Source organism: Pelmatolapia mariae, linkage group LG20 (genome assembly GCF_036321145.2).
Source record: "Pelmatolapia mariae isolate MD_Pm_ZW linkage group LG20, Pm_UMD_F_2, whole genome shotgun sequence".
Taxonomy (NCBI): Eukaryota; Metazoa; Chordata; class Actinopteri; order Cichliformes; family Cichlidae; genus Pelmatolapia; species Pelmatolapia mariae.
The window spans coordinates 25,147,416-25,162,804 of record NC_086244.1 but is presented as its reverse complement, the minus strand read 5'-3'; the positions used below and the strand labels follow the sequence as shown (position 1 = coordinate 25,162,804).

The 15,389-nt window shown below is 44.0% G+C and overlaps 1 protein-coding gene across 1 annotated transcript in view; it reads left to right on the top strand.

Annotated features, from left to right (window-relative positions):
* The window catches only part of LOC134619358 (leucine-rich repeat-containing G-protein coupled receptor 6), a 38,379-nt gene that overhangs the window by 1,742 nt on the left and 21,248 nt on the right, over positions 1-15,389 (top strand). Inside the window, exon 2 of the mRNA XM_063465148.1 lies at positions 14,194-14,265. Within this exon, the coding sequence (XP_063321218.1) occupies positions 14,194-14,265 (72 nt within the window). The remainder of the gene's footprint in view (positions 1-14,193; positions 14,266-15,389) is intronic.

The following is a 15,389-nucleotide window of genomic DNA, read 5'->3' as shown; positions in this document are numbered from 1 at the left end:
TAAGAGAGGTGCATAAAAGAACTCCGCTTGAATGATGCTCGCCTCTTGTGCTGTCATGGGAGCCTGTGATGGCCAAATGCTCTTTTGAAAGTTAAAACACATTTAGAGTTTATGGTGGTGAAATATGGTCTCTTACTGCGTCCAGGAATCGCTCTACCTATGAGAACATCAGGCTTTTGGCCTAACAATGGTTGCATGTCACACAGCTACGTCAGCACACGTACACACCCAAGGCAGGCTTGATCTTAAAGGGAGTGCGTTGAGCCTCTCAGTCCTCCTCTAAAGTAAAAACAATGATGACATGAGACTCCCTCGGTGGAGATCTGCGCTCATCTTAAGTGCTGCGCCCAAGCCACACACAAACATACAGATCTACACACAAACACACATCATTTCCTACAAACACAAGCTTAATTGTTCATTTCCCCTCGTTCCCTAACGGTGGAACTGTACCAATTAGTGAGTTTGAGGGCTGATTTAGAATAAGATAAATAAACTCAGTGACCAACCGCACACGCCCACACACAGTCACACACATTAGTTGTAGAGGAGAGAGAAGATGGAATGTGGGACGGCAGGAGAGATGCCACAACGAATCAGGAGAATGCACACGAAATGTTTCCTTCTTCAAACACAAACAAAACAACAAAACAAACTTCTCCCAAACTCAGATACTGCACTGAAAACAACTGCAGCCAGCACAGCAGGCTGGAGTTTCTCATTTCATCCTCGAGTATAAAAGGTTACAACAGCGGTGAGCCGGTCCAATCCCCATCAGGATCTGCAGAACTGTCCAGCACACCCTGCTGCGACGTGTACTCTGGATTAGCCTCCAAGCACATACTGTAGGCTGTCGAGGTCACAGGGATTTGCTTGGGAACAGTCCACATTATAAACCACATCCACACAACTCTGTGAAAGTATATGACATCATTCGGCCATGTCATCGGAGAGCTCTTCAAAGTGAGCCGAAATGCACATGCTAGCGACTTGAGAGGAGAAACCAGGCGATGCATGATTCACTCGATTTTCAAGTGTTTATTTGCACACTTGGACGACCCCACTGCATATGGGCATAAACATAATTAAGTCGTAATCAGGGAAATTTTTCTCTCTTTTTTTTTAAATCATAACACCGAGGCGACTACAGGTTGACTCTGCAAGAGAATTTTGCCACTGGGAGGCAAAGGCGCTTGGAGCTGCTAGCAGCGGAGTGGGTAGAGATTTATGGCAATAATTGTTTCCGTGGGCAATGCTTGAAATGAGCTGTCATGTGAGATCATTTGAAAGACCTTCTCTTTGATATCGCATTAGGAAGGAAAGGCAGTGCCCCGGGGTGCTTGTCTCTGTGAGTGTGTGTGGATGTGTGTTGAGTGCGAGAACACCGTGTACGGTAGTTTGGAGACCTGTGTGGTTTAATGTGTAGCAGCAAACAAGTCAAACGGCCATAAAGGATGGTAAGTAGTGTGACTATCACAAATCTTAGTTAGGAGCAAGTGAATTAGTTGGCTGTCACCCATAGACTTATACATAGTTAAAGCAATGTTTTTTTTATCATCCTGAAAATACTTAATGCCCTCGTTATCTGTTTAATATGATATCCGGTAATATTTCTATACTCTCTGTTTCTACGGTTGTCAGGTGCGCATGTTTACACGTCTCCCACTTACTTGAACAGTGTGAGCGTAAGTGGAAAAGAGTGTATTTGGGTCTGGGGTTGGACCGGAGTTGAGAAGCATTTAGGTGATGCCTAGTGGTAGCGGTAAGTGCGGTGAACTTCTAACAGTGTTTTGGCTGGGGCCAGGAAACCACAGCTAGCGCATTACCAGACAGAGGAAAACTGAGGAGTGTGTGAGCACGCCTGCATGTGCACACGCGTTTCTGTGTGTGTGTGTGTGTGTGAGTTTGTGTGTGAAGACCACCCAGATTGCAAAGGGGATTTTTTTCTAGCCAGTGGAGGTGAAGCAAGAATCTAAGAATAATGGAGAGATAAAAATATGATTAAAAGGGAACCAATTGGTGCCACAGAAATAAATGTGCATTGGACAGCTTTGAACACTCTGCTTAAGCAGGGGCAAAAAAATAAATCAATAAAAATCACACAGACACATACACACACACATTCTATATATACGCATGCAGGGGACAACATCCTGCCCCTGTGTGGCGACCGTGGCAGTAGCAGTCGTGTGCGTGTCATTTAGCCATTATGTTGATGGAATGATTCCTATCGTGAGTGACCGGGGCTCACACTGTAAACATCATGTCTGCAAGAAAAAGAGAGAAAACAGAAAATGTATTTGACAGAGAGAGAGGGGAGCATTTGGGAAAAAAAGAGCAGAAATAAGTGCATAGAAGAAAAAAGAGAACAGTGTGTGTGTGCTTGAGTGTGTGTATACAAAGAGTGGAGGGTCCTCATAGAGAAGATATCAGCTCCAGCATCAGTGTCCTGGCTCCAGACATCTACGGTAGCACCCTGCCTCAACTACACTCCCCTCCTACCTCATTTACCCCCCCCCCCTCCCAAAACCTATTCATCTACAGAACAGGTGTCGGTCTGCTCACGCAGTGCAAATGTGTGATCCCTGTGCAGTGATTGATAGAAAAAACCTAGCAATGGATACACCTTAGGGCAGCGGAATAAGAACAGCACAGGGTGTGTACTCAGATGGTGTCATTTCATTTTTTTTCTTTAAGGTGTTAATGTGCATGTCAGTTGGGGAGGAGCTGTTTAGACTACAAGCCAAACAGCTGTCAATGGTGATCAGAGAGTTGTACAGAGGAAGAAATCAACTGCACCATAGTTTCCTTCTTTTCATGCTCTTCATCCTTCATTAACTCCTTTGTCCTCTCCTCAACTCAAACCCTCAAAGTGTTAACTCAGCGCTCTTCTACAGTAGATTCCCTGGAGCTCATGCAACGAACACTGGCTGAAAAAAGCCACTTCCGATTGCTAAGTGATATTTATGCCAGAAGGGTGAAGGAACTGCACTGGTTTGTGGTTTCCTGAGAACGACCTGGGAGGCTTTTAAACGCTGCTCAGGGACAGACGGTAGGTAGGCAGGTACAGAAAAACAATGGAAACAATGGTAATTCCCTCAGGAACAGCAAGCAAAGAAGACACAGAGGCCATAGTGTGCTCTACCGCTCCACATCCTGTCCTTTAGAAAAAAGTAGAAAGCAATCACGACACAAGATCTTGAAGGGAACTAGGGTGGAGGAGGCAGAGAGCAGAAAAGCAAAGTGGAAGAGATTTTTATAGTTTATGTGTACAAGAGCCTGCACATGATGGGCTTATGGGGACTGAATTAAACTGTTTGGCCCTTGTTGGTGTTCAACCAGTGCCCACTGACTGAATATGTAAATCTGTGTTTTTCGTGTGATGGCAGTGTGACGCAAGTATGACACGGGGCGCTAGGAATGTTCTCCCTGTGATGTGCGGTCGTGGGGTGAAGGCCTGCTTCTGACTGAGAGAATTCAGATTGGCTGCATGGCCCAGATTCCTATTCTTTCCAGCTCAGGGAATCCATGGGAATATTTGTTTGTGTGCATGTGCACGTGTGTGTGTGTGTGCGTGAGCGTCTGTCTGTACTGTATGTGCATGAAACTGTGCAAGTGCACTAGCCCTCTCTTTTCCACTACAGAGAAGGCATTGTCCTGTCCTGGGACGGGGCACGCCGAATGTCACCAACTGTCCAAGTGCATGTCCATGCATATGTGGATCTATGTGTCTGAATGTGGCATATGTGCATTTGATGAGACATTTTGAAACTGTTTATTGCCTAAAAATACAAGAATTTCAAACAGGATTTTATACTTCTGCAAGAAGATGCAGTTACAGCAGCTCAGGAAATGCCCACTTTTTAGATAAGCCTATCACAAACTACAAATGTAATGGCTATTTTAAGAAGCAAAAACTGTGTTTTTCTGATTAAAACATCTAAGATAACCTGATTATGTGCTAGAGTAAAAAATGCTCAAATGGATTGTGCAGAAAGTTGGATTTATTTTTATTTTTTACATTTTTTAAACAATTTTTCTAACCCCCATAAAAAAGTTTGTAACTTTGTTTTTTATTTAATAGGAAACTAAAATAATAGATCCTGTGACGAGACATGGGGAAGAATGTTTACATGAGTGTTGACAGCAGAGTCCAGATGAACAGATTCAACTTTTGGAGATTTACTTTCCTGGATGATTGAGAATGCATCAAGACGTTGACAGCAGAGTGTGCATGACATATCTCTCAAAGTTCCCCTGATACCTCAACATGGGTCCGTCTGTTTCTGTCTGCCTATCTTTGTGATCGCTGGCCAGACCTGCAGAGCAAAGTGGCTCATGCGGGGCTGGCAGTGTGCAGGTGATGACTAGTAAGAGCTAATGATACTTAATGCCCTTTCAAACAACATACACACACACACACACACACACACACACACACACACACACACACACACACACACACACACACACACACACACATTTGCACGTACTCACAAGACCCTCCACCCACATAGCAAGCAGGTCTGGTCCCGATCTGGTATCAAGCCGGCACTGCTGGTTGACTTCTGGTATGATAAGACGTATGTCATCCAGATATGGGCCAGGTCTGGCAATGATGCCACTGTTCATGCAATGGCATACCATATCTGGCTCGATTGTGGTTTGGGTTATGTGGCATAGGCCCATAGAAAACAGGACTGGCCCGGATCTGGCATCAAGCTGGCACTGCTGACAAACTGGTGTCATGGCAGAGTGTATGTCAACCAGATGTGTGCCAGGTCTGGCAATGACACCACTGTTTATGTGATGGCATGCCACATCTGGCCCAATTGTGGTTTGGTGTATGTGGCCCAGGCCCATAGAAAACAGGTCTTCCCTGGATCCGGCATCAAGCTAGCACTTCTGACTGACTGGTGTCATGGCAGGGTGTATGTCAACCAGATGTGGGCCAGGTTTGGCAATGATGGCACTATTTATGTTTCTATTTTCCTATTTTAGTTAGAAGACCCAAATGTCATGTTGTGATACGATACTGCTATGGTAGCCAACGTTTCAAATGCAGATTTGACAGGTTTGTGAGTGTACACTTTATCCAAAACCTAGTGACGGTTTACTCATCTTTGCCAGTGGGTGGCTGTAGCTCAGGAGGTAGAGCAGGTCACCTACTGATCGGAAGGTTAGTGGTTCGATCCCTTGCTCTTCCAGTCTGCAAGTCTGTGTATGAATGGGCCAGCACAGGACCACCAGTGTGTCTGCAACTGGCCCATGTGTGGGCCACCTCTGGGCCACCAAAGGGCCGTCATTCTTTGCCGTATGTGGGCCATGTGTAAGTACATTGTGTGGGCCAGATCGGGGCCATACCAATTTTGCTATGTACACATTGCACATAAGGAAACACACAGGCAGCAATAGTGGCGCGAACGCACATACTCACTTAATGATGGTTAATGCATCAAAGAATCTCACAGAGCAGAGATGTCACTACAGTGCTAGCTGGGATAAGGTTGAATGGTAGACTGGAATATTAACTAAAGGGAACAAAGCAGCTTTTACAGACACATGTAAATGTGCACACACGCACACAAACACAAATACAGTAGCATAGCCAAAGGGGGATATTGCACAAGAATGTACAAGAAATTAAAGCAGGGATGTAGAAAACAGAAGTTTGAGAGATTAATGATGGGGGGGGATAAAGAACAACGAAATCTTTTCTCAGGACGTCTAATATTTGAGGGTTAGTTTGACTGATCTGAATGCAGAAACAGCAGTGAGCTCAGTAGGATTGCATAATTATTGGTAAGACTACATCATTATTCTTCCTAAGCCTGGACTTCACAGGTGAATTTTCCATCTGTTGTGAAGAGGGGAGGGGGGAATTCTGTCAGGCTTACTCAAGTCTCGATTACATATCTGAGAAGAAGCAAAAAAGGAAATCTGGACTTTTTACATGAATGGCAAGAGGCCAAACTAAATCTCTTTAAACCAACAGCAGCCACATGTCTTCATCGGTGTGGGGTAAGATTTCATCAAGCGCTGATCTAAGTTGAGTTCTAGATATTATCCGTGGGTACTCTTTAATATATGGAGCAGATGACCTGATCGTGGATCTGTGAGCGCAACAGCAAAGGAGCTTTTTGAGCCAGCAGTGGATTTGAGCAGCCTTCTAACTAGATCCAGTGTCCTCCTGTTTCTGCCATTCAACCAAATGAAGTCATAATAGAGCCTGACACTAATACTCATCGGGTTTCATTTACTGTTGTGTCCACTGCTGCGAATCTGCCTTGAATCAGAATGCAGAAGGGGGGGAGGACACCTCTGTAAGAGATACCCATTCAGGAAGCGATATAATTTGTTACCCTTTTCGACACATCTTTACTATTTTTTAAAGAGTTCATTGGCATGCTATTGTCTTTTAATACTGCAAAACTCATAGCTTCGATTAAAAAAAAACGTACATCATGTGACAAACACGCATGAAAACTAGACAAAATATACATGTCAAAACAACACATTAGTGGAGTACGGGGAGGGCTATGAATGCCTTCCTGCCTTCCAAAGCTATGGCCTACCCACAACAGCTGCCTGTCATTCCTGTCCACATGTTGTAGGCAGTTGTATGTTGTGTAGCGCCGACTGTTCCAACACTTCCTGTTCCATTACTGAAGTGCTTGACCTTTCACCCCCCACCCCCCAATCTCATGACAGTGTGTGTGTGTGTGTGTGAGGGCAAGTAGCGCACATGAAGTGTGTATGCGCACGTGTTTATGTGCGTGTGCAGTATACCAGGGGTTGAATGAAGTCCCAGAGGGCACGAGTATGTTTCCCATGACATGGCCTCAGACTAAACAGCTACTCTCTCCACCCAGACATCCGCCTGTCATTCTCCTCTTAACCGCAGCAAGCAGAAAAGAGCACAACACACAGAAGCATCTCCCTTTTCTGTCTCATTATCTCCTCTTTTCTCTTCATCCCTCCTTCTCTGTTTCTCTGCACTTTTGTTGCAGAGTCCTCCCCATGGCCCTCCTCATCCAGGTGAAAAACTTCTCCTCGCCCTCTCGCTCTTTGTCCCCCGTGAATGAGAGAATAAGAGAGGGAAAGATAAAAAGAGAGTGCCTTCGGACACAAAGGGCAGTGTACCCCTCCCAGGAAGTCTGGGAGAGAGGGAGAAAAAAACACATCTTTAGAGAAAGGAGGAGGGGAGGACAGCATTGTACCCTCCTTCCTGACTCTTGTGTGTGTGTGTGTGTGTGTGTGTGTGTGTGTGTGTGTGTGTGTGTGTGTGTGCGCGTGTGTGCAACCTCATGTGTGACCGGGAGAGAAACTGAATGCCAAAGCAGTCAGTCTATTCAGATAGAAAAAAAGCAAACACACTTAGACCTCACCCTTGCATACAATACACACATACACACACACTCACACACTAATGCACACAACTATTTAGACCCTCTTTAAGGCGGCGCCCAAGCACTGACTACCAGTTGCATTGTGTGGAATAAAAGATCCTCTTTCATCGTGCCTTAACTGTTTCAAAGAACTAAGCGGAGAGGATCAGACTGAATCTAACTGAAGACATTACAGTCCTAATCGCTGTAAAAGACAGCCAAGGTGTGGCTCAAGCAGCCCTAATGCACAACTCCTGCCCTCAGGGCAGAACTCTAGGTTGTTGATTTCCACTAAGGTTCTGTTACTCTAATGTTCCTCACATATAAGCCACCTTCAAAGGTGCAGCGCTTACTGCCATTATTGGCTGTTTGTTTGCTAAGAACTTCCACCTGAGCGAGAGAGATTGGGATTGGCAGGGAGGCAAAAAAGAAAGAGAGACAGACTAGAAAAGGAAGTGAGAACGAAACAAACACCACAGAGTGTAAGTTGGTAAAATGTATTTATATAGCACTGTTCACAGATAAAAATCACAAAGTGCTTCACAATAAAACAAGAGGCAAAACTATATGAAAACAATGTAAAACAATCAAATACAACATAAAACAACAAACTAATTAAAAGCTTGACTTCAGCCACTTTTTAAGAGTCGGTGGACTCTGTAAAGTGCAAAGACAGTGGAAGAGATTTACACAACCTTGGTGCCACTGCCTGAAAAACCTGATCCCCACGAGTTTTGAACCGAGCACATGGGACCAGTAGCGACCTCTGACCTGAAGAACCAAGAGCTCGGGAAGAAGAATGAGGTTTCAGCAGGTCAGCGATATCCTGGGGAACTTTACCATGTAGGGTCATAAAAGTTAAAAATACATTTTAAAGTGAAACCTAAAATTTCCTGGCAACCACTGAAGAGAAGGCAAAACTGGAGTGATATGCAATCTTCTGTTGCTGCAGCCTGAAGGCGATCCAAAGCTGTTTTGTTGTAACAAGTAAAAAGACTGTTACAATGATTCAAACGGGAAGAGATGAAAGCACAAATAATGGTGGTGTGGCTCTGATTAAACTGATTTTTTGGGAGGTGAAAGATCTCTCAATATTTTTTATTCAATTTTAAGGTTTAGTAGCAGTAGCATACCACAAGTCTTTTCATACAGGTTTCCCTTTCTTTTTTTTGTTTGAGGTTGGGGCAGAGGGATCTATGGCCTCAATGTGAAATGCATCATATCATATCACCCCCCTACTTACGCTCTCTTTCTCTCACTGACACATTTTAGCAATGTTTCCAGAAACAGGCACCTGACTACTGATCATATCTGCCCTGGTCTAAGGGTATATTCACTCACCAGGGTGGTCCATCACCCTCCTCACAAAAACAGCAACAACAAAAAACCCACACCTGGAGTATGTGTGAGTGCCTGTGGCTGTAGCGTGGGTGTCTATGTTCCGAAAAATAAACAATGGCATTTTTCATATGATGTGGCGAGTTGTTTTGCTGCGCTAAATCACCAGCTTTTTGTCAGAAATGCTTCCAGTTTGAAATTGGTTACAGTGGGGCTAGGGGCACATTCACACCCCCCCACACACGCCGCCTTTGATCACAGAGCCGATAACATACTTCAGTAGTTCTGTTGACGGCGAAGTGGAAATATGATAAATCACATTATTCTAGCTACAGGACAGTGTAACCTCATGCTCGAGTTGAAATCTGAAACAGCGATGGGGAGAGAAAGAGCGAGTGTGAGGGATAGAGCGGCATAAGAGAGAAAGAGAGAGAGAGGGAGGGACTGAAAGGGCCAGGGCCGATGAATGGAAATGTACCCCTGCTTCTCCATGCTTCCGTTCCTCCCTTAAGACATGCGACTTGCCATGGTTACTCTATCAATCACTGCACAAAGCAGTCAGATAGTGCTTTACCTTTCTTCCAATACCAATTCCTCCTCCCTTATAGTCACACACAGACGAGCCTACACGTACACACATCAGTCGGAGAACATTGTGTGTCCGCAAACTGCGAAACGATGGAGAAATAGAAATGGAAAAATTTATCAGTTTCTTTTCCCTTCTCAGTTCCACACGTTACCGTGCTTAAACACGCAAAAATGCACACATCTGTGCACATGAAGATCCACGTCTGTTCCGTTCCCACCCCGGGGGAAGACAGGAAGAGATCACAAGGGCTTTGTCAGAGAAAAAGGAGATAAAAAGAACTGTTATAAAAAAAAGAAGTGCGTTTTGTGGGTGTGTTTGCGGATGAGCGCGCGTCTCCGCGTCGTCTTTCCTGCATGCGTCCCAGCGCCGCTGAGGAATCTTTAGTTCGTCAGTCAGCAACAGGAGTTCTAAGGAAAGGCAATGGCCTGTGCGCCTCTGTCAGTTGAAAGATGTGTTTTCCTGCGAGCAATATCAGGCTGTTTCTCTGACGCCGCGATGGCCAAGATAGGGCAGAACGTTTCCCTGCTGAATACTCACATGAAAAATGAAGAAAAGAAACCTCCACTCTATCCCCCCCAACACACGCACACACTCAAACGCTCTCACAGCAATCCCTTTCTAGGTCCCAGCAGAGTCCATGTATGATGTGGTGAAACTGCAACCAGGGCCTGCACCCACCACATGTGCAGGCTCAATGGAAAACAATAGGGGTGTGAAAATGAGCGACAGACATCTCACCACACACACCGCAGCCACCTATAAATGGAAATAATATTGTCCTGCGCACATAGACGCAGATACTGATACACAGACTTCTCCCTCTCTTTCACAGAGCACACGCGCGCGCGCACACACATTAGAGATGCCAATAAAACGGGGACAGTTCTAATTGTGAAACTCCCATAGCCTGCAAAATCTTCTGAGCGCTGTCTTTCTCATTACTTTTGCGGCCGTTTACTTGCGCTGAAAATATCTGCACGTCACAGCGCCAGCCGACACAATGCACATGTGGTAGTCATCAATCATAATTATCATGGTTTAAAAAAGCCACAGCTGTTATTTGATTTTAAAAACAAGCCATAGCACAGTGCCTTCCAACGATACGTCAAGTTGTCAGCGGAGGCCTTGGCCTGCACTGCAGAAATGTCTCTCTCTCGCTCTTTCTCCGGCTTCCCAAACGAGCTTGTTGGAGAGCGCAGGCGAGCCGAGCTGCATTCAACCTTTTCCCCATGACTCACCGGTGTGTGTGTCTTTATTTTTAAACATTTTCTCTCTCCATTGCTGTGTGTTTATTCTGTCTGAGCGAGGCCGCTGTTATGGACTTCACACAACGTTTGTTTATGGCTTCTTTAATCAGGACCAGATAACGGAGAGTTGTCTCCATCTGTGGGCGCATCCCCAGAAGCTGGGTGTGTATGTCTGCATGTCTGCGTGTTGCTCCCCTTTAACAATCCCTCCACAGTGTCCCAATAAATATTCTCCCTCTGCAGAATATTAGCGCCCAGAAGATGAATCGGATTAAAGTGTGCACGTGTCTTGTTCACGCGCCCCCTCCCCTGCGCTTCCTGTGTCATACGTGATGTCACCCAGTCTTGATTACTGTGTTACTGCTTGCTTGCTGCGTCATCTCCATGGCAACTTTGTTGTCACTTATATTGACCTCAGACCCTAATCAAGCAGAAATGTATTATAGTTGTATTTATTTCAGAATTACTGAGCAGATACTGTGTCAAAGAAAAACTGTTGGCTTTTCTGAAATACCCTGAAAAGCTGACGTCTGACATTGAAATTTAGCATATTTGGAAAACACTAATAGGAAAATGAACTTTTAAAAATGTTTTTTTGACAAAACTATCAACAGTTTAGCTGTGTAGATCAGTGGAAACCATCTTTTAGGACACGCCATGTCACTGAGGTATGGATCTCTCATTTCTCCTTATCACTCACAGATTCTCAGTCACTTTTTTTGTGGTGTATCTCAACTCTGAGTCCCCTTCTTTGCTCAGCAGCCATGCACAAACAAAAACACAAGACTAACAAAAGAATATGTTAATGAAGGGAAGTGAACATGACTGAAAAGTTTGAGTGAGGGAGCAAAAGTTTTGGAAATGTCTCAAAATTCTTGCATGTCTTTTGCACAACGGTCAGCCTGTCGGTGCAACATTCCTTCATTTTCAATATCTTTGAAGTTTTTTTGCGTAGTGGACATTTAGAACCCTCCTCCTTCACTGCAACATTTCAATGACATTTACACCTAAGCTTTGACTAAACCATTCTCTAACCCTTCTTTTCTTGGTTTGTATTTTTTTGGGTGGGTTTGCTGTCGGGCTAAGGATTACAAACCTTTTCACAAACCTTCTTCCAGTTCACTTTTCAAGAGCTGTTTATATGACTTATAGCTAAATCAATGATTGAAAGTTGGTTGATCCCTAAGGAAGGGTAGCTACTCTAAGCCACAAGATTTCTAAGACCATCATCATCACAGACGCTCATCATCACAGTTGGTATGATCTGTCTTGGTCTACTGTTGATAACACTACGATCAAGGAGCCTAGGACTGGATTACAGACAACCTGTGCTATATTAAAAACCTCACTGGCACTCACACATTGTGTTTACTGTATGCAGTAATTTGTTTGCTCATTTCTTTAGTCTTTTATTTGTTATTCTGACATTTTTAATAAAAATTGAAGATTGAATAAGTGATCCAATAAACATGAAATGGCACCATATTTACCCCATCCCTCCTACCATGGAGGTTATGTGACTGGTTTAGTTTGTCAGTCTGTTTATCAACAGGATTACTCAAAATGTTACGGACGGATTTGCATTTGGCTCAGATCGTAATGATTAACTTTTGGAGTTGATCTGGAAGTCTAAATCTGGATCCAGGACATTTTTGGAAGGCTTTTATACTACTAAGAAACATGAGAGAGTTCATCTTTATATCCATCTTTACAAATAGATAAGAAAAAAACTGGAAACATAGTAACATAGTGTGTCATATATATACATATTTGTATATGATTAATCTAGAGCCTGATATACTTCTGGATCCGTGTTGGGGGAAATTCTCACTCTTGCTGGAGGTATGCAGCCTTGGACTAGCCTTGTATTTACAGGTGCCCGGTTTTCATTATAAGCAAACACAGTTTAGATTACACAAACATGAATAAATATCCTATTCCTCTGTAAACATTTGACAAACCATTATTGAATGTTTTCATACCCACATTATTTACTTTAGCTTGAAGTCTCCTTCTTATCCTCCTTTATAGGCCGAGTGCTACCTTAAGGTACATTACTTTGAGCTGTCAGTATGCATTACCAAGCATACCAAACAAGCAGTAAAACATTCCAACAACACAGGGCCTTGCTCATTATTTTATAAGCATGAAAGACAAGTAACTACTAAGATTAGGTCACTAACATCAATGCAACAGTGAAACCAAAATATTGAAATCCCTACAGAATGTCATTAATCTTATGACTGAAAATATTCACACTGGAAGGTCCTTGAATAACACCTTGAACACCTCTGTCTGTTGTCAGACCCCCCAAGAGTTTACATTCGTGACAGTGCCTTTATTATACTTTCTTAGGAAAATATTAATTGTCAGCAGATGCTGTAGAAAAGGCTCTGTAATGATCTGACCTGCAAAGTTTCATGGCACCCTGCTAATGTTGCAAGCTCATCGCTTGGTAAGAACAAACCCCCTCATTACACGTGACACATGGAGCTTATGCTGTGTGTTATCCTTGATGGTGTACCAAATTTTTGTTATACTGAATTTGACTCGTCTGCTAATTATGACAGGCTACTCAAATACCCACATTTTTTGAACCAGGCACAGTTTTTTTTCCATATCTCCCTGAAGTTGGATATAGATCACGCCTGAGGACAGATCCGTCCAGGCCCCCTGTCAGCTTGGCTGACTTGACAAACAAACAGGCAGTGTGTCAAAACTCCCAACTGCAAAGGGCTTCTGAGAGCACAGTTTACACTCGCTAGCCTGGTGGTCTGGCTTTATGAGCAATGTTAGTGTCATACACACACACACACGCACAGAGACACGCAAATTCAAGCCTCACTCCTGAAGACTCATGCAAGACCCCAAGGGCTGTGAAAGCAAAGAAGAGGTGATGTAAAACCTTCTTGCTTTCCCCGTGCTAATCAAAGAGATGACCTTACATGACCGAGTTAAAAGGTTATATATGTTTTCTACCAGAGGCTGACACATAAGCTGTCTCCGAGTGTTAAAAAAAGATGTGAAAAAGTGTGTGAGTTTAATGTGTGTGTGTGCACGCATGAGTCTGAGCATCCTTCACCTCTCCCTCTTTCACCGCAACGCAGCTGCGTCAACACTCACCCCTCAACACACCCTCTCACGTCAGAGTGTGTGTCAAAGAATCAAAGAAATGGAGTGTGCCTGTGTTAAAGCAATGAACAAAGGGGGAAGGAGGTGGTCTCAGGAGAAACCTGAGGAAGAAGAAAGAAGCCAAGAGACTGAGAACGGGAAGGAGAACGAGATAGATAGGAAGGGGGGACCGAGGGGTCAGATCTGAGAGAAAGTAGAGTGAGACATCTGGAAAAGAGAAAGAGTCACTGGGACGAGGAGGAAATTACAGCTGCCCAACAATGATTCATTGGGGAAAATTCTCCTCTGCATCTCCCTCTCCTCCCTTCAGTTCTCAAACCTCTCTACCTAACCCTGTAACCTCTCTCTGTGTACTACTCCCTGCTCGCGAGGATTGATTTCCATATGAAAAAGGCATTCGAAACATTTATAATTTTACGTCTCTGAGCGTTTTCAAAGAACATTAAAAAAGCACGCATTGACTGACTCTTTGATTTTCCCCGTTTCTCTCTCTCTCTAGGGATCTGAGCATGAACAACATCAGCGAGATCCAGCCCAGGGCCTTCCACCGACTGCACCTGTTATCAGAACTGTGAGTGCACAATCATTCAACTCACGCTCACTTAATGAACCTGCACTGTCACAACTCATGCATGACAAGAACCAGTAATTCCTTGAACCGCTGATATCCACAGACGCCAGAGATGAGGTTGATGATTCTGGCCCGCCTCTGATCTCCCCTACCAAGAAAGTGCCTGAAGCAATATGCTAGTATATCCTGGGATGGCTGCACAAAAGGGAGAGCTGAGGCGAACCTGATATTCACTCAGAGATCAAATATATGGTCTTTAAAGCGCAGGTTCTGTGCTCGGCATCCAAGCCTCTGCTTTCTTGCCCTCCTTGAATTCGGTTCAGCTGGACAGATCAGCAGAAACAGTACGCTCGTAGACAAGTGTACTTGCCAAGATAAACACACACTATGGGAGACTTTTAGGATAGCCCTGGGACAACAAATAATGCACAAAGATTTCCACCTTTTTTTCTACATAGAATTAAGTATGGATTCATTGGAATATCTTTAACATACTTCTCTTGGCTGGTAATAAATATAGCTTTATTTGATAAAATGAAACTACATAAACAATATGTTAGACTATAAGAACTCTAAATTTTTTCGACTACCATAGCATATGCTACAGAGGAAATTTGGCCGGCGCTTTCAAGGTAAAAAAGAAGTAGTATTGGTTTCAGTCTCACAGGGCTGTTAAAAGAATACAAGGCGCAGCAAGTTTGCAAAACTTTTTTGAACACATTCTCAGTCAACCTTGCCGATATCGGATCCGACTACTCAAACCACTCAGCAGAATTCCGCTAAGTCTCAGTTTGACAAAAGCTGCCTACAGACTTGCCCTCAGGGCGTGAATGTGTGCGTAAGAGTGTAGTGTGTTTGAGTTCAAGGGGGCTTATGCTTGTATGTCAGCATTCACGTGATTATTTCACCTCTGAATCCTGCAAACTTTGTGTGTGCGCATGTGTGTGTCTGCGTCGGGTGTTTGAACAGTCTGCTGTTTTCTTTGCTAATTTGCGCAGCTGCAGCCTGTGAGGCATGAGCTAACGATGATGAAAGCAAAAAAGTTAGCCAGGCGGCCGCTACATTTCCTTTGAGTTGCCGTCCAACTGTGTCCGAAGAGCAGAACGAAGTGAAATTATGTGACA